This window comes from Peromyscus leucopus, chromosome 8b (assembly GCF_004664715.2).
Source record: "Peromyscus leucopus breed LL Stock chromosome 8b, UCI_PerLeu_2.1, whole genome shotgun sequence".
Lineage (NCBI taxonomy): Eukaryota > Metazoa > Chordata > Mammalia > Rodentia > Cricetidae > Peromyscus > Peromyscus leucopus.
In genome coordinates, this window is record NC_051086.1 from 5,732,408 (window position 1) to 5,755,428 (window position 23,021).

A 23,021-nucleotide genomic window follows, 5' to 3' on the forward strand; every position below is an offset into this window, starting at 1 on the left:
CCAGCTGCACCTCTCCTCAGGGTCACCCCAGTCCAAGAGCAGCAACGACGTTATGAAGTTGCCAAAAGAAGTCACACCTACACTGAACATTCTATAAAAACTGACCGACAGGCTGGAACTTCAATGAATGGGGAAGTTTGAATGTTGCAGCTCCAGAGTCAAATTATCTTAGGCCACCTTGGCCCCTTTAAAAAGCCATTCATTGCCCACCTCTGTGTGTGATCTAATATCCTGTGAGTACTACTTAAATCCTTTTGGAATGTATAAACAGGTCCCTAGCTTTCATCAACCCAAAAGCTAAGAACTGTCAGCATCTGAGACCTATAGGAGAGATTTCCCCAATTTGCTGTAATTGCCTACCTGATGTTTCCACCAATGTGGGACGGTGATAGGGAGAGATGGATGGAGTGATGGTGGATGGGGAGAGATGGATGGAGTGATGGTGGATGGGGAGAGATGGATGGAGTGATGTGAATGGAGAGAGATTGATGGAGTGACATGGATGGGGAGAGATGGATGGAGTGACGTGAATGGAGAGAGATGGATGGAGTGATGTGGATGGGGAGAGATGGATGGAGTGATGTGGATGGGGAGAGATGGATGGAGTGATGTGGATGGGGAGAGATGGATGGAGTGATGTGGATGGGGAGAGATGGATGGAGTGATGGCGAGAGAGTGGGTAGGGGAGGGATGGTGATGTGATGGTGAGTAGGGTGTCTCAACTAAAAGGGCAAACACACAGTAACAGGCATGGCACCCCAACTTATTTTAAAACTCTATGTATGAAAACATCTAGAAAATACATTTTGAGGGCAGCGGTGGTGGTGCACACCTTTAATCCCAGCACTCGGGAGGCAGAGCCAGGCGGATCTCTGTGAGTTCGAGGCCAGCCTGGTCTACACAGCAAGTTCCAGAACAAGCTCCAAAGCTACACAGAGAAACCGTCTTGAAAAAAAAAAAAAAAAAAAAAAAAAAAAAAAAAAACGCCGGGCGGTGGTGGCTCATGCCTTTAATCCCAGCACTGGGAGGCAGAGGCAGGCGGATCTTTGTGAGTTTGAGGCCAGTCTGGTCTACAGAACAAGATCCAGGAAAGGCGCAAAGCTACACAGAGAAACCCTGTCTCAAAAAACCAAAAAACAAAACAAAACAAAACAAAAAGAAAAAAGAAAGAAAGAAAACATTTTGTTACCAGTGGGTCCTCTGGCAAAGAAAAGAAAAAATTCAAGCAGTTTTTATTTTTTTGCCTTTCCACATGTTCCCATTTTTCTTCAGTAACTACCCAAGTGACATCAGTCATTTCTTCTTTCTCTAATTGCCTAGAAACAATCACTATTACTACTACTATTAGTGTGTGTGTGTGTGTGTGTGTGTGCGCGCGCGCGCGTGCGTGTGCACATGCCATGATGCATGTGTGGAGTTCAGAGGACACTTTGAGGTCACTCCCTCCCTATGCATTCATGAGTTCTGGGGACTGAACTCAGGTCCCCGGACTTGCAGAACAAGCGCCATCCAGCCCTAGAAAAAGAGTTTTCAAAGCGACTCCAGGACGTTAGCTGAAGTCTGTTGTTCATCTGCTGTATTTTCTGTCAAATGAGTGAAGAACACTGAAGCCCTGAAACAAACACCACAACAACAAACACCACAACAAACACCACCACAACAACAAACACCACCACAACAACCAACACAACAGAAAGTGGCCCCATGAATCAAGACAGAAAATATGAAGTCTGGCTTCATCCACCCTCGGCTCTGAGCAAGAGGTTCACCTCTCCATGTTTCTGTTTCTTCCTCACCACCTAGTGACTCTCCCTGTCCTGCTCTACCTCCAGGGTCCCAGGGGACAGGGGACAAGCAGGACTTTAGAAATTTGAAGTTAGCTGTGTAGATTTTATCTCACCACTCCTGCCCAAGTGGCTCCCCCAAGTGATGCTCCAAGCAGTAAAAAGAAAGATACAAGGACAGGGGACAGAGCCTTGGGAGGGGGGAGTGAGAGGGGACAGAGCCCGGGGTGGGGGGAGTGACAGGGGACAGAGCCCAGGGTGGGGGGAGTGACAGGGGACAGAGCCCGGGGTGGGGGAGCTATGCCATGGCCTGTGTGTACCCCCAGGCAAGAGTTCAGGCACTGAAAGCCTGGTCCTCAGTGTGGTGATGTCCATGGGAGATGTCATCACCTTTAAGAGCGGAGACTAGTTATGACGTCACAGAGACAGGCCCTAAGGAAGGACTAATGAGGAAGGAGAGCCTTTCTGGGACCTTAGGTGCTCTCTGGCTCCCAAATTCACTGTGAGATTTTCTTCAACAAAACCCTCCATGATTCCCACTGACCTGAGCCCATCGTGAGAGCCCAGCCAACCTTGGCACCACGGCCCTGAACCTCCAGAGCTGCATGCCAACTAAATGTCTTGTGTTAAGAAGTCCTTCCTCGGGCATCTCCCGGCGATGGGCACCAGCCTAACACAAGCTGGGAAGGCTGGTCCCTGTCCCTCAGCCAGTGACTTCCTCCTGCTGGCGGCCATTCCTGCCTGTGAGGTGAGAGAGCTTGGGGCCTTGGGAACTCTCTGTTCCCTAAGCAGCCGGATCGCCTTCTCCAGTGAACCAGGGTTCTCTATTTAGCACCAGTAAGCCAGGCAGTCTGCCACTGTAAAGCCAAGACTCTACTTCCCACGGGGCATGAAAAATGATAAAGTGTTCCTGGCCAATACCAAGCTCCCCGGTGTTCTGAGACCTAACTGGACATGGAAACCCCTCCAAACATACCAAGTCACCACAGTAGTGAGCACCACGCCTGAAACATCCTTCCTGAACAAGGGGTGCTTCTGAAGCACCCCTCCCTCCCGCAGTGGCAAGACCTGGGCTCACACAGCCCCAGGAATGGCTGAGATGCCCGGCGCCTGAGGACCCTCAGCCATGCCTCCAAATGTCTGCAAGGTTCTGACACTGCCAGCTGCACCCAGAACTTACTGGAAGGTTTCTTACACACATATCACTTCACTTCCTTGGTGTCCAGAGTTTAGAGGGGGATTACTTACATATGTGTCAGTGTATGTGTTCATATAAATATATGCATGCTACGGGGCTGGAGATTTAGCTCAGTGGTAGAGCACTTGCCTAGCATACACAAGACCCTAGACGCAGTCAGTTCCCACCATTGAAAACACGCACGTGCACACACACACACACACGCGCAAGAGAGACTTGGCAGAAAACAAGTTTAGCAAGATGCACACACATTCTAGGGCATCTGGGTTTTGCCAGCTGAGAGGTGTCAGCCTGCTGACAGGCGTTTATGCAGGGCTGCCTCATCTTATGAAGCCAGTGAGGTCCCAGGACCCTTGCAGGAGCCAAGGGTGATGCTCAGGAGGGAAGTGCTTAGAAGTGGGAGAGATGTGAGTCCTGCAAAGGACCCAAGATCAGCACTCAGGCTCCCTGTCCACACCAGGCCTCTGGGCATCCAGCCAGAATTCACCCACTTAATCCTGGAGTGTTCCATGTCCAAGGCACCATGAGGTGAGAATTCCTTACGGGGTGCCGTGCTCAGGCTCGAAGGACCTCGGACCTAGCACACACAAAGACGGCATAAAATCGGAAATGCTCCGAGCAGCCGAACCCTTTGGACTGTCTCAGATTTCTAGATGAGGGACGCTCATCCGTCCACTCACGGAGAGTTGGTAACGGGTCCAGCCTTCTCTAGCTCATGCTACAGCACAGGACGCAAGGACAGCCCGGACTCTGGGGACTTTTCTGCTTCTGCGGCCTCGGCCTGAGTGTGGGAAGTGAGGTGAGTGTGAGAAGGGGGTACCAAGGACTCAGCAGCCAACTCCACCTTCTCCCTGCTGTGGCCCTGACCCACACAGCAGATGCTGAGTGTGGAGGGGGGGGCAGGTGGCGCACTCTTACCCACAGCTTCCCATCATAGTAATAGGCCCCCAGGAGCTTCACGATGTAGGGGTGGTCGCAGGTGGCCAGGATCTCAATCTCCACAATGTAGTCCTCCAGTTCCTCCTCGCTCTTGGTCTCGATGACTTTGGCTGCTGCCAAGGCACCGGTCTCCTTGTTTTTGGCCTGGAAAGTGGAGACAAGGAAGGTTACAAGACAGGCTGGGCAGGAGCCGGCCCTGGGAGGCTTCCCCGCCCCCAGTACAAGTGTGAAAACAGGTGGATATCTAAGGATCCGAGACACCGACCTGACAGACACTTCCCACCAACGGCCGGGCACACAAGGTGTGGACAGAGGGGAGCTCAGACCAGAAAGAACATTCCATGTGCTTAGTGAGGAAGTAAGATATAACCATGCTATGGGAAACATACAAGAGTAGGCTAGTGCCTACACACAGACACACATAAAAAATAAAGTCGTTATAACACAAAAATGAAAAGAAAGAAGAAGAACAAAAACTCTGAGGAAAACTATTCCTGACAGCTGGCCAGGAAAAGCCTGAAACAGAGGACTCATGAGCATTGTCACTGTGTGCTGTTTAAGGTTCCTGTGTGTGTGTGTGTGTGTGTGTGTGTGTGTGTGTGTGTGTGTAGGAGGGGTTTGTGTTTAAGTGCCTGTGTGTGTGTGTTGGGGGTGGGTTCCTGTGTATATGTATGTAGGGAGGTTCATGTGCATGTACTTGTGGGGGGGTTCATGTGCATATGCCAGGGTTCACACAAATGTGCCTCTGTGTGTGTGTATGTATGTGTGTGTTCCTGTGTATGTGCATGTAGGGGGGATTCATGTGCCTCTGTGGGTTCGTGTGTATGTGTAGGAGGGGTTTGTGTGCATATGCCTGTGTGTATGTGTGTTCCTGTGTATGTGTATGTGGGGGTTCGTGTGCCTGTGGAGGGGGTTCGTGTATATGTGCCTGTTGGAATGGGGATTCCCTCCATGCATCATGGCATTATCTGATGAAAAAGAGAGAAAGTTTTCACCAGCTAGCACGACACAGTCAGGAAACAGAACCATAACAGGAGCTGCTGAGGGTGTGTGAAGGAGAACTGGAGGGGTGCGGGTCGGCAGCGGGCGACCAGCACAGGAGAACTGGAGGGGTGCGGGACGGCAGCGTGCGACCAGCACAGAAGGAGAACTGGAGGGGTGCGGGACGGCAGCGTGCGACCAGCACAGAAGGAGAACTGGAGGGGTGCGGGATGGCAGCGGGCGACCAGCACAGGAGAACTGGAGGGGTGCGGGACGGCAGCGTGCGACCAGCACAGAAGGAGAACTGGAGGGGTGCGGGATGGCAGCGGGCGACCAGCACAGAGAGCCATACTCCAGGGACCATCACACACGTGCAACGCCACTACAGGTTCAGAGCCAAAAGAGCCCGAAGTAGGGGTTCTAACTTGTCAGCACACCGCACAGCATGCCCACAGCCAAGGGCGAGACCCACCTGAGGGCTACCAAAGAAACTAACACATCCATACAATAGTCTGTTGTTCCACCACAAAATGCTGCAACCGTGACAAATGAACCTTGAAAATGCTGTTCTCTGGAGAAATGGTTCAGTGGTTAAGAGCACTGGCTGCTCTTGCAGAGGACCTGGGTTCGATTCCCAGCACTCACACGGTGGCTCACAAACATCCATAAATCCATAGGAGGGGGAAATCCAATGCCCTCTTCTGGCCTCCTCAGGCACTGCATGCACATAGTGCCCAGACATACACACACACACACACACATAAAAAAATAAAAGTTAAAAGAAGGGAGGGAGGGAGGGAGAGAGAGGGAGAGAGAGGGAAGGGAGAGAGAGAGAGAGAGAGAGAGAGAGAGAGAGAGAGAGAGAGAGAGAGAGAGAGAGAAATACTGGTCTAAGTGAAACAAGCCAGGCACAAAACCTAAATACTTCATGATTCCATACAACCGACCTAGGATGGTCAGAGACAAAAATTCAGAGATTCCCAGAGACTGTGTGGGAGTGGGGTGGCCTTTTATCAGATCCAGAATTTGTTGGACATGATTTAAAAACAAAACACAAAAACATCTTGGACCAGACATGGTGACACAGGCCATGAATCTCAGCACTCAGGATGCAGAGGCAGGAGGATCTCTGCAAGTCTGAAGTCCTCCTGGTCTACACTGAGTTCGAGGACAGCCAGAGTTATATAGTGAGACGGTGTCTCAAAAATAAAATAAAATAATAACACAAAGCCTTGGAGCTGTGGGCCTTGGAAAAGCTAATGTGATAAACAGGTTATTAACTCTATCTTGCCAAAATTCCAAAAAGGAAGAGCGAAATAAGCAGGGGGGTGGAGGCAGCGCCACCACCCTCCACCTCACAAGGCGCCCCCAAAACAGGACACAAGACCCACAGCTCCCTTTGTGTCCTTCAAGCTGCACCCCGGTGCTCACACGGGCCGTGCTCACAGCGTTGACAGAGGACACACTGTGACGACGTGGCCCTAACATCAGCAGCACAGGGGCAGTGGGTACCCGGGCCGGGAACACCCGTGCCTCACCCATGCTCTGCCCGTGCCTTCTTGAGGGTGCTGTGCCTCCCACCTGCCATGACCTCTGCACACCCAGGGCAGCTCTTCCTGTGCATCTTCGGCCCCCGGGTGACAATGCACACTCACCCAGAGGGTCAGGGTGCGGCAACCTGCAGCTCAGACTCCCGCTGCAAGGTTGAGAAGCAAGGCCAAGTCCAGAGAGGGGACACACATGCCTGGAATTGGAACCTGGGTCATTTGCTGTCACCGAGTCTCCATATTCTCTAGGGCAGGGCTTCTCATCTGTCCTAACACTGTGACCCTTTAACAGTCAGTCACTCATGTTGTGGTGACTCCCAACCATAAATTATTTTTGTTGCTATTTCATAACTGTACTTTTGCTACTGTTTTGAGTCATAACGAATCTCTTTTCTGTTGGTCTTAGACGACCTCTGTGAAAGGGTTGTTAGACGTCCCTCTCAAAGGGGTCATGACCCATAGGTTGAGAACCATTGCTCTAGACTCTACACATCCACACAATCCCCAGCACTGAGAAGCCTCTATAGCCTGATGACCTTTGCTATGCTTCGGGCAAGACCCATATAGGATGACACTCTCCCTGGCCTCAGCAATTAAGGTCTGGATGGAGAGGTGCTACCTATCCTGCTAAGAGGGAGCAGGGGGCTGGATGCTTGTGATGGGCATGGCCCCAGAAGGTACCCACCTGAGATGGAGCCTTCGAGAAGGAAGTGGTGGGGAGGATGCAAACAGGCACTTTCCTGTCTGGTCTCAGCTGGGGTCCTCCTATCTAAGCGGCCAAGAGCCCCGGGCCCCCGACAGTGATTAGGACAGTTCATTTATGGGGAGACAGGGTTTGCTCACCCTTGGATTATGCTCCTTAGGTGTGCTATCTCAACCATCCTCCAGAGCAGTGCAGTTAGATGGGGAGACTGAGGCAAGGCCCCAAGAGCAAAGCAGCAGGGTGGGTCTGGACCTCCGGAAGCCTGCTCCCAAGCCTGCACGCTCCCACTGACCAGTCTTCCTCCACCAAAGTTTTTTTCAGACCAGAAGTCATGAGACCTCCAGCCCCAGCCCAGGAGCCCAGATCAGCAGGGGGGGTGTGCGTTAGCGGGGAAGGGTTCTTTTCTCCTCAACTCAATTTCAAACACTTGCTCAGAACACCTTAAAAATCTATTAGATGAGCAGTCAGAGTCTCTCTCTAGAAGAGACTTAAGTTAGGTACCTCTGGGCCTTTGGAAAGGCAGAGAGGAAGGGTGAGGCCTTTGGGGGTAGCAGATGAAGGGTCAGGTGACCACAGCACCTTAACCACAATGAGCTAGGCAAAAGCCACCCGTTCATCACTGACTTTCAGTGCCGAGGGTTCTGGTGAAGAAGGCTGTATGCCACCTTTTCCTGAGTTTCCTGAAAAAAGACATTTTCCTGTAAATGTGGGGGATGGGGAGTGTTCTCCAGGAGTGCACAGACCCTGCTTTGCCCACACCGTAAAAGCGGCGTTGACCAAAGGGCGGGGGCCTTCAGCAAGGAGCCAATGTCAACACCAAGACTACTCAGTCAGTGCCCAGGGCCTCACTCAGATTTCAGAAGCCAGAGCCCACCAGGGAGGGGCCGTGCAGACACTGTGCCAAAATCAGATTCCTTAAGAGTCCGGCAGAGGCGTCAATCCATTCCCAAAAGGCAACAGAGGATGTTGTAACAGCGATGACTGAAAACAAACAAACAAACAAACAAACAGTGCTGACCACTGGCACTCGGACCTGGAAGGCAAATGCCCTTCTCAGGCAACAGAGGAGCCAGCTGCGAGTCGGACAGGCGTGTGACTGCTGAAGGCCAGATCTGTCACAAGCCGGTCTGCTCTGAGTACCAAATCACTTCCAGAAGTTCAGTCACCATGAGCTAAAGACGAATGACAAGCACAGCCAGCACCAAGGCCCCCCACCCCCACCCCGAGCAAGGGGACCTTGACAGGGGCAGGCACGGAGCCTCTCCCAGGCACTGAGGCCGGCACTGGCTACAGGCTCACTTCCCAGACGTCAAACTGAGGCCTGGAAAGGAGATGATGGAGTCCAGGGCTGTGGTCTTGACTTGGACCTTGGGTTCAAAGAGAACACTGTGCTTCCTGGAGACTGCTTGTTTGCTTGTTTGTCTGTCTGTCTTTCTGCTTTATGTATAAGAAAATGGAGGAACAGGTGTGGTAGCTGTAGTACCAACTGCTTGGAAGGCAGAGGCAGGAGGATCACTTGAGCCCAGGAGCTCCTGGCCAACAGAGTTGAGACCCATAAAAACAGAAACCATATGTTCCCAGAGGTGAAGCCAAGTCCAAGGACATAGCTGTAACTAAGACTTGGGCCCCTGGTGTTTCAAAGTCCTTGAACCTAACTGCTTTCCAGAGTTGCCTGTAGAGTCAGCATGAGTCCTGCCTGGGCCTCCATTTTCACTCTGTACAGTTGGAGGGTGAGGCATGATGCCCAAACTCTCTCTCTCTCTCTCTCTCTCTGGAGAGCCTGGAGAACGGGTAAGATCTGAACAAATGAAGTGCACTCGGAGGTGAGCAGGCAGGATTCCCATAAACACACAGCATCAAGGCTCCCAACGTCCATCTCCACCAGTACCGAGGCCAGACCAGGAATGAGGGGGATCCCCAGTCCCGCTGCTGGCTGGCGGTCTCTAACCTTGGAGCCCACACCCTTGAAAGCGGACACAGTGGCCACTTGTGTTTTCTGGCCCAGACACTCTGTGGGAACAATCCTCCCCGTTGTGACAGCCTAGAAGAGGTGGGGCCATCCTCTCAGCCCAGCTGGGAACCCTGCCCTCCCCGAGAGGTGCAGCAAGCCCGTTCAGGAGCTGGGGGATTCCTGAGACCTGGGAGCATGGAAGCCAGCAGAAGCCAGGCCCCAGACCCTTCCCTTCTCTGGCTACCAGCCGACCACTCAGTTCCTTCCCTTCCCAGGAAATGGCTGAGACCCCAGAATGCAGCCAGGCCTTCAGCCACAGCTTTGAACACTAAGTCCCTGATCCCCATCCTCCAGATGGGGAAACTGAGTCCACACACACAAAGAACGCAGACACCCAAGCCTGAGCACAGTGACTGAAGGAGAATGGGGTGCCGAAGACAAGAGCCTTGGAACCCCTGCAGTCGCCTGAAATGAGCCCTGGGACATCCCATTCCCACTGTCCGTGCAAATCTCTGTCTTTGGGAATAATCTCACCCTCAGTCCACGGACCCAGAAGGGCTGACCCCTCCCTGGTCCAGGTGCACATCCAGGCCCCACCAACCAGTCAGGGCCAAGCTTTGTCACAGCTACTCATTCAGGGTTGGGCATGTGACCCAAGGTAGGCAAACTCTCCCTGAATGGTTTCTTGTCTGTTTTTGAATTGTTTGCCACTTTCTTAAGGTTAAAGAAAAGCAGCTTTTTCTTTCTCTAGGGTGGCTAAACTGGCAGAGTGGAAGGGAGCGGGGGGACTGGGGACACTGCCCTCACCTCCCTGGCTCCTGTGCTAAGGCTCAGACCTAAGGTCATACATGCTAGGCAAGGACTCTACCACTGAACTATGTCCCTAGTCCGACATTTTAACCAGTCTAAAGTGGGTTTTGGTTTTGTGGTATGTGTATGTATGGTGTGTGTGTATGTGTTTGCATAGGTGGACACACATGTGTTTATACATGCATGCGAAGGCCTGAGGTTGATGTTGGGTGTCTTTCTGCATCACTCAGAGCTCGTGGCTTTGCATAATCTAGCCAGTTTGCCCCATGGGACTGCCTGGCTCCAACTCCCATGATCCTGGAAGGGATTACCAGCTTTTACATGGGTGGTGTGGACCAAACTCTGGTCGCCATGCTTGCCGGGTATTTACACTGAGCCATCTCCCCAGCTCTGGGCTTTGTTTAGTGATGCTGGGGATTGAACCCGAGGCTTTACGAATTCTAGGCAAACATCTACCATTGAGCCATATCCCCATCCAGACAGTCTATCTCGTCACTTCCTCAGAGAGTCTGCCGGAGGGTAAAAACAAGACAGAAGCAGGGCCCACTGAGGGAGGAGCCAGGGTTCGAGCACCACACAGCAGTAGAGCCAGCTGTCCCGTGGCGCTGCTCTTAGGTTTCTGGGTTATGTGAGACAATAAACTCCCCCGGGGACTCAGGAAATGAGTCTCCCATCTGGGGACGTTCCCACAGAGAGCAGGCATGGACGGAAGTGTTTCAGCACCAACCACACGTGTAACAAGGGCCATCACCACTGCCACCCTGACCACAGAGGGACGGTCACAAGATGCCCAGGAGAGATAGCCTGAGATCTGGGGACCAACGTAGAAAGTATCACTAAGACCACAGGCACCGAAACCACGGGACTATTCTGCCAAAAGAGGCCTCTAAAAAAGTGAAACAGATTGCTGTACACTTATTAAATTAGCAAAAACAGGCAATAATGCCCAGACGCTGGTGACTATGTAGTATAGAAGTCCTCATTACAGGCGAGAATGTAAACAGCTTCAGACTTTCAAAGGCAGTAACTGGCCACGGCTGCTCTGTCCTGTTTTGTTTTGTTTGAGACAGGTTTGAAATACCTTTTAAGCCTATTACCCCTCATTTCTGGGAATTTAGAGCCAAGAAATAATTCAAGAAAGACAACAAAAGAACCGTACAGGATCACGCTCCGTGGCCTCTAACAACAGAAATGAAGTAGGAGCGGCCTAAATGCTTAATGGCGAGAAAACTATTCAATTGCTCTAATGGGACATTAGCAGCCCTTTAACACAGTAAGTGAACAATCCAGCAATGAGGAAAACCAGCTAAGCCATCACGGTAAGGAAACGGGGTAATGAAATTGCCCTTGTGAAGAGTGCATGCCTACAGACAGAGATGAGCCAAGGGCAGGCCATGGAAAACAAGCGGTTTTCATCCGATGCCAGCTGGCAATTACGCGCCGGAGTCCCAGTGAGGGTCAGGGGGTGGGACGGCGCCTCCTGCACAGGTGAGCACTTGCCCAGACCTGGCCGTACAGGGTCTTACAGGCGGGCAGAGGCAGCCAGCCGGAGCTGTGCCGTCCAGATGGTTGCCCTAGCTATCTAGGGAAGTATAAATAATAGGGAGAAAATGAAGTGAAACTTGAGTTCCTCAGTGGCATTTGCCATGTGCCAAATGCTTCCTGACCAAGAAGAGGTGGCTGCCATACTGAACACAGCAGACATGCAGAGCAGCCTCATGTCTGCAGAAAGTTCCAGGCTCTAACTTCCAGCCCTCGGCAGTAGAAAATGTCCTCTCAGAGGCGAGCATCTCTTCTGTGTCACCAGGCCCCAGGAAAGGCTTCTTTTCCAGAAAGAGAAAAAGGGATGGGGATGGTACAGACACTCCCACCTTAGACACACAGCTGTTGCTCAGATCTCCTAGCAACCTGGCTAGGCCTCCAGGTGCGAGGAAAGGAGTCCAGCTGACCTGTCCATGAAAGTCTATGTGTGAGTAACGGCTAAAATCTGGAGCAGGCAAGGCTAAGGGTTTCTACTTTCCTGTCTCTGGATGCTGGATGGCTGTGGTGGGCAGGTGTCAGATGAGGTGCAGGCCACCGGGACCAGCGGATCTCGGTCTGGGTCATATGCAAGGATGTAGAGAATGGTGCTGAGCACTGCCAATCACAGAAGGGCTTTGGTCCAGGGTGTGGGGAGAGGGGTCCGGCTCTGGAGGGCCAGGTCACAGAAAAACTGGCTACATTCAAGGAAAGGTCGGGGGCCGGCGACAGTAGCCCTAGAGGCTAGTGAGCAGCAGAGAGGATCAGGGATAAGTCCAGCAGCCGGGAGTAGGCAGGGAAAAACACCCAAGGGGGCAGCCATTGCAGCTCAGGATAAGAAAGTCCTACAGCAGGTCTTCAGGGGCAGGACACTGAGCACTGGCCTAAGAAGAACAGAGATGTGAATTGCCTCCTTCTGTAGAAGAGAAAAGGAAAGCTCAGAGAGAGCAAGAGACCTGCCCCAGGTCACACAGCTCAGCTGCCAGAACTTGAACTCAGGTCCGGCTCTCTGCCCAAGTCTTTACCTTAGTAGGCGTCCACCTCCACGGTCTCCATCCCAATGGCACTGGGCCCTAACCCCCTTCACCATCTCTGGCTCCACTGCCTACAAACACAAACACTGGGGGTGGAGCCTCAGCAGCTCCCTGAAGCTGACCAGACACAGCCTGAGCTCCCCGGCTAGCACTCCAATCCCTGAGTCCTTGTTGATGCTCCCACTACAGGCTGTTGATGATTCGATCATGTGCAGCTCAGACCTGAGCAGGCTGGGAGTTACGAAAGGCCCAGCCCAGGTCTGATTCCTCTCAGCCTACACCCCACAGAGCCTGGCACGAAACAGCCAGGGAATGGGGTGGGGAGAACAGGGAGGGAGCCTTGAAGACAGGCATGAGGGAGGATGGATGGATGGGTGGGTGAGTGGGTAGGAAGATGGATGCAAATGAGCCATGCGGTGGCTTGAATGAGAACGGCCCCTACAGGCGCATATGCCTGAACGCCTGGTCCCCAGCTGGTGGAACTGTGTGGGAAGGATTAGTAGGTGTGGCCTTGTGTGTCACTGGGGGTGGGCTGTGAGGTTTCAAAGCCCACGCCACTCCCAGTTAGCTCCCTCTAGCTCTGCCTTGTGCTTATGGATCAGATGTGAGCTCTCGGCTTTACTGCTCCATGCCTGCCTGCCTGTGGCCAGGTTCCCCGCCATGATGGTCATTGACTCTAAGCCCCTCGAACTGTGAGCCCTCGATAAGGTCTCTCTTTTATAAGTCGCCTTGGCCAATGTGTCTCTTCGTAGCGATAGAAAAGCAGCCAAGACAGTGGGTAGGAGGGCGGCTGGACAGACCAGTGGGTGAGCAGATGAAAAAGAGGAGGAAGGGGGCCTCTGCACTCCCTACAGGAAAGTGAGATGATAGTCCACTTAAGAAGACCAGAAAGTGATGAGAGTCCATGTCCTCCCGGCCCTCCATTCGTCCTGTTCTAGTTTTGGAAGATGGCACCCATTTGCCTGAGAGGCGCCAAAGCCCCCGGCCACGCCAGGACATACACAATTAACCAGTCCTACCAAACAGAGAACCACTTCCCGATCAGTAAGTGCCCTGCCAGGCTTTAACTCGGTGACAAATGAGCCAGCCAAGTCTCAGAAGTGACACTTGAGGACAGCAGAGATTATGAGGCACAGAGGCAGAGGAGTGACAGCCCCGCAGACGGACACTCAACACTCCCTTGGAGGAGAGGCCTGGTGGGCCGGCCTGGCACAGCCAGGAAATGCTAAGCCTCCAAGTCGTTCTGGCCTGGGACCAAACCCAAACAGGATCAGCCTCAAAGATACCAAGCCATGGCCTTGGCCGAGGAGCTGGGCAACCTGTCCAAGTTGGCCAGGCATGTGGGAACCTTCGGATCCCAGCTTTTCAGACATGGCGAGGAGTCCAGCCCCAAGATATCATTGATAATGGAGGGGAAGGTGGCATGGGCTCTGCCTCCTCTGGGGAGGCCGAGTGCCCACCTTTGCCAGGCTGCGGGAAGGGAGACTATGAGGGAGAGTGTGCTGTACTTTATAATTACATCTCGTTTAATCCCTGTAACTCAGGGATTCGACTCACCTTATTTTCCCATCCCAGACCTCTAAGAGTTATTATAGTCAGTGCATCGCGGTTGTTCCTAACCAACAGTACTTTCCATGTTATTTTCTATTATTCTAAAAATAACACAAGTACATGAAAAAAGAATCTTAAAAATAGAATGGCACAAAAAAGAAAATCAAAGTAACAGCATCTCAGAGACGCTGCTCTCTGCATCTTGAATGATGGCTTCTACGTAGCCTTCCGTGGCACAGCCGTCCCAGGCTGACACAACCCGGCTGTGTGGTGCAGCAGTTGGAGTGACCCTGTGTTCCTCACTCTCTCCCTTTCTACACTGAGGACATGAAGAGCACCTGCCTGAGAGCATCTACTGAGCTAACCTGAGAACAGTGCTTAGACCAGGTCCAGCCCAATTAATAAGAAAAGACTCAATGGTAACTCTAATTCCTCTGCATCTTAATTAGCGTACAATAATTGTATGTATTCATAAGGTTTAGAGAGGCCTCTCAACACAAGTGCCGTCTGTGACAACCCTGCAGTCCACATGTCAGTCATCTTAGCCACTTACCACTGTGTGTGTTGGCAGCCCCAAAAGCCCGCTATGGAGCCAGGCATGGCAGCACGGGCCTTTAAACCCAGTACCCAGGAGGCAGGGGCAGGTGGATCTCTGTGAGTTCAAAGCCAGCCAGGTCTACATAGAGAGTTCCAGGACAGCTAAGGATTATAAAGTTAGACCCTGCCAAAAGCAAAACAAAACAAAACAAAAACTCTGACTTCGAAATGTTAGCAAGTGCGGTGCCAACTGTACTCCTGGCACTGGGCAGGCCAAGGCAGCAAGACTGTGGTGAGTTCTGAGGCTAGCCTAGACTACCTAGTGAGTTCTGAGGCTAGCCTAGACCACCTAGTGACACTGTCTCAAAATGCTGGGTTTTGTTATTCTAAAATAAATACCCACTCATCAAAGAGAATCTTAAAAAAAAAAAATAGAATGGCAACACACACACACACACACACACACACACACACACACACACACACACCATCATTCTCCACCTCCACCATGGCTGCACTAGAGCATTACAGACGGGTCCTCCTATCCAGCCTCTCTCTATACACATTAGCCACCCTCTCTCTCTGGGGGAGAGCTCCCGGGATCCCAGGCACAGGTCACTAGCATCCTTCCCTCTCATTCTGTGAGAGCAAGTCCTCCAGTGCTCACATGTGCACATCACCAACCATCTCAGAGCACAGAGCACTCCCGGCAGCATCCCCAACCTCTGCTAGCTAGTCTACAGGACAGCTGCAGACTCTGTGGACTAGGTCAACCCTGGCACCCAGGGCTCTAAGCTCCTCACTAACAGTGGTACTCAGCCATGGTCCTCGGCTCCTCGGGTCTCCTGTTGCCTCGGAAGGTAAGTGGGACCCTGGAGGAGAAATCCTTCAGAAAGAGACCAAGACTCAGAGCAAAGGTAGGAAGAAGACTCCCGAGGTCGAACAGGGTGGCCTGCTGGGGCAGGGGGGCCACCATGTCAGAAGCACAGCAGCCTGGATAGCAGCACCCATTTAAAAAGGCCAGGAGTGGGCTGGGATCCCAGAAAAGGCAATCTAGAGCTTTCTAGAAAGGAAAATAGAAACAAGCAAGACCCAACACTGGTTCCTCCTGCCAGGACAGTCACGCTGTCTCTCTGATACCCAGGGTTGCTCTCAGCCACCCTGGACTCTCCCACCATGGGGCAGCCACAGAACTGGGGCTTTGGCGAGCCTACAGAAGCCGTGGCATCCCCAGGCTCTGGTGGCCTTCTGGCTTGGGTTGTTTGCTGTGCTGGGGATGGAAGCTTAAGCCTCATGCACACCCCAGCTGCAGGGTGGCCTTCTTTATCTCCACTGAATCATGTTTATCCTCATACCACAGAGAGCAGTAAACACACACCGACCCCAGGAACCTTCATGGCATCTAGCCAGAGCAGCCTCAGCACAGGCAAGGACAGGCCATGAGGGAGCTTCGTGGAGTATGCCTGCTATTCCCCAGGAATCCACACTCATCTGAAGTCAGGAGAGACCCTTCAGAAAGAGACCAAGACTCAGAGCACAGGTAGGAAGGCTCCCGAGGACAAACAGGGTGGCCTGTCGGGGCAGGGGGGCCACCATGTCAGAAGGACACCAGCCTGGATAGCAGCACCCATTTAAAAAGGCCAGGCGTGGGCGACAACAGCTGCCGGCTGGCCTTCTCCGTGTGACTGGCAGCTGCCGGCTGGCCCCTGCTCCACAGAGGCAAGTCCTGCTCTAATTGACAGCTCAGAAGATGGAGGCCGGAGGGCTGTGAAACGGTTCAGCGGTGAGGCACACATACTGCTCCTGCGGGACCCCAAGTTCAGTTCCCCGGCTCACACCCACCTGGAACTCAGCTCCAGGGGATTCGATGTCCTCTTCTGGCATCCTACAGCACGTGCACTCATGTTCAAACACGCGCGCGCACACACACACACTTAAAAAATAATAAATACAGGGGCTAGTGAGATTGCTCGGTGATTAAGAGTGTTTGCTACTCTTGCAGAGGACCCAGGTTCAGTTCCCAGCACCCACTTGGTGGTGGTTCACAATCTCTCGTCACCCCAGTTCCAGGGGATCCAACAGGCATGAAGGTGGTACATATACATGCATGCAGGCCAAACATTGATGCACATAAAGTAAACAAGACTAAACATGTTTTAAATAATAATTTAAATCAACCTTAAACAAATGGAGGGTGAGTGGCTTGTACAAGGTCACAAACACAGCGCAGTAGGGGAAAGCCAGGAGCTGAATCCTGAGTTCATGCTGAGTGGCATTTGCTCTTTCATTCATTCTAGCTGTTATGTGAGCATCACTCGTGTGTGTGTGTGTGTGTGTGTGTGTGTGTTGGAAGCATTTAAAGCCTCTCTACAAATGGCTCTGAAATATACCAGTGACATCAGCCACCATGGCCAGTCGGCTGAGCTTCAGCCAGAGAAGCCATTCCGTGTAGCCAGCTGCTTCCTGTCCGGTTAACAACCTCTCTCCAGCCAACCTGCTCTGCCCCAGGGACTTTACACCTACCGGGGAGGGCAAAGGGACATAGGACATGTACACAGGAGCCTGGTGTGGTTCTGAATTCTGAAGGGGAGAGTCCTGCCTGGGATGAGAAGGGGAAGCCAAGCAGGCCATTCTGAGGAATGGGAGGAGCCGGCTGCCACAGCACCCATGACTGCTGCAATAACGGGAAGCCCTGGCGAGGGTCCGTGTGTCGCAAAGCACTGCCCTCCTTCAGCACTTCTTGGAGGCAGGAGAGTCCCCCATCTCCTGACAGAGCTAACCCTCTAGTTACCAGCCCAGAGCTCAAAGCCCAGAGCTCAAAGCCCCATCTCCCGCCCTCCCCCTCATCCTGGCTATGATAAAAAGCTGTTGGTGTCAACCAAAGAATCACTAGGCTGTGGAGGAAGGAAGAAGAAAACAGCAACCCGGGGAAGCAGAAGCGAAAAGGGAAGGGGAGAGAGAAGTGGGAGGTGCCTGGGAGGGAGGGGCAGGAGGCCCTCGGGGTGTATCTCCCCCACGACAGGTCCTGCCTCCCAGCCACCCCACCCACCCACCAGGGCCCAGGAGGGTGACAGATCCTTCCTCATCTTCTGCCCTCAGAGGCCCCAGCCACTTCCTCTGCCGTCCTGCCCATCACCACTTCCTCTGCAGGGGAGGCCACCATCAACATCCACTCGAAGCAGGCTCTGAAAGAAGGTCATGTCTCTAGACACAGAACCCACAAGGCCATGAGGAGACATCACAGGGAAGCAACCTTCTCTAAGATGACCTTTGGCTTTTCTTCTGTTCTCTGGAGGAAAAAGGTACAGGCCCCTGGTCAGAAAGGCCTGGGATTAAGTCCCAGTCCTGCTACAGAAAGGCTGTGTGACACCGAAAAAGTCACTGGACATCTCTGGGCCTCTGTCCCTATGTTGTACAGAATGAGGGGACTCTCTGGTCATGGCCTGGTCCCCTTTCTCCTATCCACAGGGGGGTCCTTTCTGACATTATAGAGGCTGATTCAAAGGCTGATGACAGAAAGGACATTATTTAAGGTGAACCACATTTAACTTGCTCAGTGCGTCACTCGAGGCCCTCTTGACTCAGTTCCCGCTACGATCTGAACGTCTACGTCCACCTCAAACATCCGTATGTGGAAATCCTAACTCCAAGATGACAGCGTTAGAAGACAGGGACTTTGCCGTGGTGATTAGGTTCTAAAAGAACAGGCCTTGGTAAATAGGATGAGTCTTGATAGGAGAAGTAGACTCAAGGGCATTGGGCAGGTCCTTGCCAAACACCAAATCTATGAGAGCCTCGATCTTGGCCTTCCTAGCCTCCAGCTCTGTGGTCCCAATTGTCTGATTGTATTCAGCTACAGGATATGGCTATGCAGACCAAGGGACCAGCAGACACAACCTTGTCCTGACAGCACCCGGGTATGCCCAGCTCAAATGCTCAAACCCACCAACCACTGGGAGGAGAGAAGGCAACATGGGCAGGGTGGACCAGAGACGTGGGGACACAAGGCCAGGCCAGCTCTATGGTACTCAACACAAACAGTACAAAAGAGCACCAGAGATCAGGCGGGCCTGCGCAGACACGCACTTGAGTACCGGGACCTCAGAAGAAAAAACTCAGTATCTCTCCATGTCTGTCAGACGCTAAAATGACCAATGTACTACACAGTCACATTTTCTGGTAGCCCCGTGTGGCTCCTGTGGTCTGTGGGACATTTCCGGGACAACAGCCAGGCTCCCCTGCTCCTACAGATGTGGCCCTGCAAGAACACAATCTAGGAGCTATCAGCCAATGAGATGCTTCCAGAGGAGACCCACCACTACTGGTCTTCCGGGAGCAATTTCCTGGGTTCGAATGTCAAGGTCAAGCGGCACTGAGTTTAGCCTGGGGAAGCCACACAAGCCGACCCTCGGGTAAGCAAGCTCCAAAGCTGGCCGTGGGCAACCCGGGTCTCCGTGCCTACCCACTGCCCTGCCCAGCTTCCTTCTCTCTGCCTTCTGACCACCATCTGGCTCCCTGCCCACGGGCAGCTTCCTCCTCACCACGGCTGCTCCCTGTACACTCTCTTGACGGGCAGCCTCCAGCCCACAGCGACTGCCGGAGCCTGCTGTCTTCTAAGCACCTACTCTGACCTCCTGCCGCTCTTTGGTGCAGGCTACCTCCCCTGACAGCTCTGAGGGTGGCTATCTTATCAGCTCTGTTCACACATGGGGAAACTGAGGCAAGCCAGTCACTTCTCTCATTACACGGCCAAGATTTGAATGCTCATCTCTCTGACGCCAAGGTTCAATTCTTTCCTTATGTAACACAAGGAGATGACGGGCGCAGCAAGCCCTCCACACCTGTGGCTTCCACACCCAACTTTGGGTTAAGAACTTTTTTTTGCTGGGCGGCGGCGGCACTTGGGAGACAGAGCCAGGCGGATCTCTGTGAGTTTGAGGCCAGCCTGGTGTACAGAGTGAGCTCCAGGACAGGCACCAAAAAAACTACACAGAGAAACCCTGTCTCAAGAAAAAAAAAGTTGTTTTTGTTTTTGTAACCGCATCTGTACTGAACACATAGACTTTTTTATGGTCTCCAGGGATGCAGTACACCGACTTACACAGCAACTTCAGCGCTGTAGATGTCAGAAGTCATCCAAGGATGATGGAGAGTGGATGGGAGGCTGTGTTAGTACTGTTCCCACTTTATACAACAAAACTGGGCTTACTCGGGGCAAGTGCCCAAGGGGGGTTTCTGGGACCAACGCCCCTGGACAGCGGAGGTGACTTTACTCCAGCTGAACCACATACAGCTATGACCACCTGATTAGCTGGAGGGCTCTGCCTCCCCTGCCACACCCGGAGCATGTGCCAGTGTTGAGAATAGTCTTGGTGGCCACAACTGAGGTGGGGGTTTACTGGCATCTGGAGGAGAGTGGATACAAGCTGGAGATGCTGAGAGCATCTATCTACAAGGCATAGGGCAAGCCCCCAACTGTGAACTGAAGTTCCCAGGAGAGGGGGGGTGCGGGGGAGCAGGAGGGAGGGAGGGAGGGAGGGAGGAAGGGAGGAAGGGAGGGAGGGAGGGACAAGCTATGCCTGTGTTAATGATTCTACAAGGCCAAATGACTAAACTTGAAGATTAGGGAGAATTAAAATGTTGCAGACAAAAGACGAATTGAGAACTAACTATCCACCGCCCATCCCTGTTCAAATCTAACATCCCTGCAACTACCAATGCCAAGAACGTCCCCAGAAAGCACCTGAAGCCCACAGTGGAGTGTCCTCCGTCCCCCTTCCCCCCTCCCCGCTTTGCTGTGGCCCTCCTACCCGTGACCCCACCTACAGATCGATTATGATTTACTCTATTCTGTGACTAATAAAAATCTCACGTGACCACTTCCACAGTGGGGCAGAGTACATGGGGAAACCCGGGTCTGTGTTCTGGGCACCGGCACTCGTATCTGGTCCCAGGCCTAACTCACCCCCTCTGGGGTGAGAACAGTGTTTTCGTGCTGACAGGGTGAAGACTGAGCCGGGCAGCAGTGCCAACAGTGCCCAGGCAAGAAGCCCAGGTGCCTCAGCCGAGCTGCAGGTGCCCCAGCCTCGCCGCTTTGCCCCCAGTTAAGTGGCCATGCCATGGCAGAGCCTTCTCAGAAGCAGCACCCGGAGTGTCAACAATCATAAACAACCCTGGCACTGCCCCGAGGGGACCAGGGGTAAAGCTATTCCTCTCCATGGACGCCTCCTCTGCACTGTAGACGCCTACTCGCAGACAGCTGAGGCGCAGAGAAAGCCACTGGCTTGGGGAACAAAGGGGGCCAGGATGGGACATAGATTCTATTGCCCTCCACAGCTGCCCTCAGATGCCCCCAGAGGATGGCCCTGGGGGTTTCTCCCTCATCTGGGTCACCTCAAGAGACGGGGATTGCGTGAGCATTAGTGCTCCTTCCGGCTGGCCACGCTCACACCTACCCTGGCCTATTCTGAGGTTGCTGGAAATCGTCCAGTGTGGTGGGAGCTGACCAAGGCCAGCTGCAATGCAGATGGATTAGCAGGAGCAGACCCTTGCCAGGTACCCTCGAGGGACAGGGTACTATGACGAGTGAGGAATGGCTCACAATAGCTTGGACTTGAGTTTAAAAATACTAGGCTGAGAGGAAATAAGGTTACTGCCTAGGGGCAGATCTCTTTCCGGAGTGGGAGTAGAAGGGGGCAGTAGGGGAGGAGAAGGAGGAGGAGGAAGAGGAGGAGGAGGATACAGGAGGCTCTGGACAGCCCCAGGGGAGCCAGGCGGAAACCCAGGCTTTCCAACACTGAGGAGCAGCAGAGGAGGTAGAAGGGAAGGCCTGGCCTGGAGGGTGGAGGCCTCCAGCACTGCCGCCCGGCTGGCTCTGCCTAGCCGGGCACAAACAGCTCCCAAAGCCAGCAGAGCTGAGGGCACCTGAGGTCTGGGCACAGCTGCCCAGGTCCCCTCACTCTCTGGGGATCCACAAAGACTCTGGGGCTGGCTGTTAGCGAGAGAAGGCAGCAAAGGCCCTTCCATAAATTCATCTCACTGTATTTTCAAAGTCACCCTCAAGCCAGGCATGCCCTCTGACCCACTCATTCCTAGCTGGGAGTCTGGCCTAAAAATGCATTTAAAACAGAGAAAGAATTCTCCAAAGAAGCTGCTCCTCGACCTAGTCAGCTCCGCTATAATGCTAACGTTGAAAAGGCTATTCTGTTTCGAGGCCATTCCACACACCAGGGACCAGTTTTATCCTAATGCGAAAGTCAACCTGGCTTAAGTGTCAGGCAAAAAATGGCAGATGACAGCTGATCAGAGCAAATCCAAGGAGTGCAAACTGCATTGGACCCCTCCAAACAAACTGTGGGCCAGACAACAGCCCCTCCCCCAAATTATCCCCACGCAGTGACCTTCCTGCATTTTCCTGCTTACTGTCATATTCTGGGTTTCCTACCCACACCAGGCCAGCCCCCACAGATCTGTGCTTCTGAGGACACGTGTCTTACATTACAGAGGATGTAAAGTACCCACTATGTACCTGACAGGATAAGAACCGATAAATTTTAATTTGTTAGTAGTTTAAAAAAAAAAAAAATGAAGCCGGGCAGTGGTGGTGCATGCCTTTGATCCCAACACAGGAAGAGACAGGAGGATCTCTGTGAGTTCAGGGCCAGCCTGGTCTACAGAGTGAATTCCTCAGCAGCCAGGGCTACACAGAGAAACCCTGCCTCAATGTAAATAAATAAATAAAATGAAAAAAGACAGCCAGGCACAATGGCCCATGCCTGTATAACCAGCCACACAAGGGACTGAGGAAAGATATTGTTTGAAACCTTGAAGGAGTTGAGGCCAGCCTGGGAAGCAGAGCAAGATCCTCTTTTAAAAAAACAAAAACAGACACAAAAGTCCAGGCTGGGGACCCAGATCAGTGGGGGATGTTTGCCTCGTGTGCTCAGGGCCTGGGCCCAGCCCCGAGGACTATAAACACGGTGACCTGTGGGGGGATGCAGGTGACTTTAGTTCTCTTTCCAGTTCTTTTACTCCCCCTCCCACAGTCAATTTTACAAGCTAACCTGTTTGTTTGGTTGTTTGGTTGGTTGGTTGGTTTGGTTTGGTTTTTCCAGACAGGGTTTCTCTATGTAGCCCTGGCTGTCCTGGAACTCTCTCTGTAGACCAGGCTGGCCTGGAACTCACAGAGACCCACCTCTCTCTGCCTCCTGAGTGCTGAGATTAAAGGCCTGCGCCACAGTATCACCACCCGGCTACAAATTAACCTTTTAGAAGCTCAAACACAAAGCAATCTCCAGAAAGCAAAAAAGTCACCTCAGCCACTAGCCTGGCCCTTTCAGTCCTCTACTCTGTGGCCCCTCAAAACACGGGGCACATGATCAGCCAGTGCTCTGCATCAGACTCTGCTGAGGGCAGATTTCCAATGCAGAGACTAAACACTTCCTCTCCTCCCTACCCCACCTTAGAGA

The 23,021-nt window shown here is 52.7% G+C and overlaps 1 protein-coding gene across 1 annotated transcript in view; it reads right to left on the bottom strand.

Annotated features, from left to right (window-relative positions):
• The window catches only part of Stk10 (serine/threonine kinase 10), a 96,583-nt gene that overhangs the window by 69,692 nt on the left and 3,870 nt on the right, over positions 1-23,021 (bottom strand). The window contains exon 2 of the mRNA XM_028857792.1: positions 3,901-4,065. Within this exon, the coding sequence (XP_028713625.1) occupies positions 3,901-4,065 (165 nt within the window). The remainder of the gene's footprint in view (positions 1-3,900; positions 4,066-23,021) is intronic.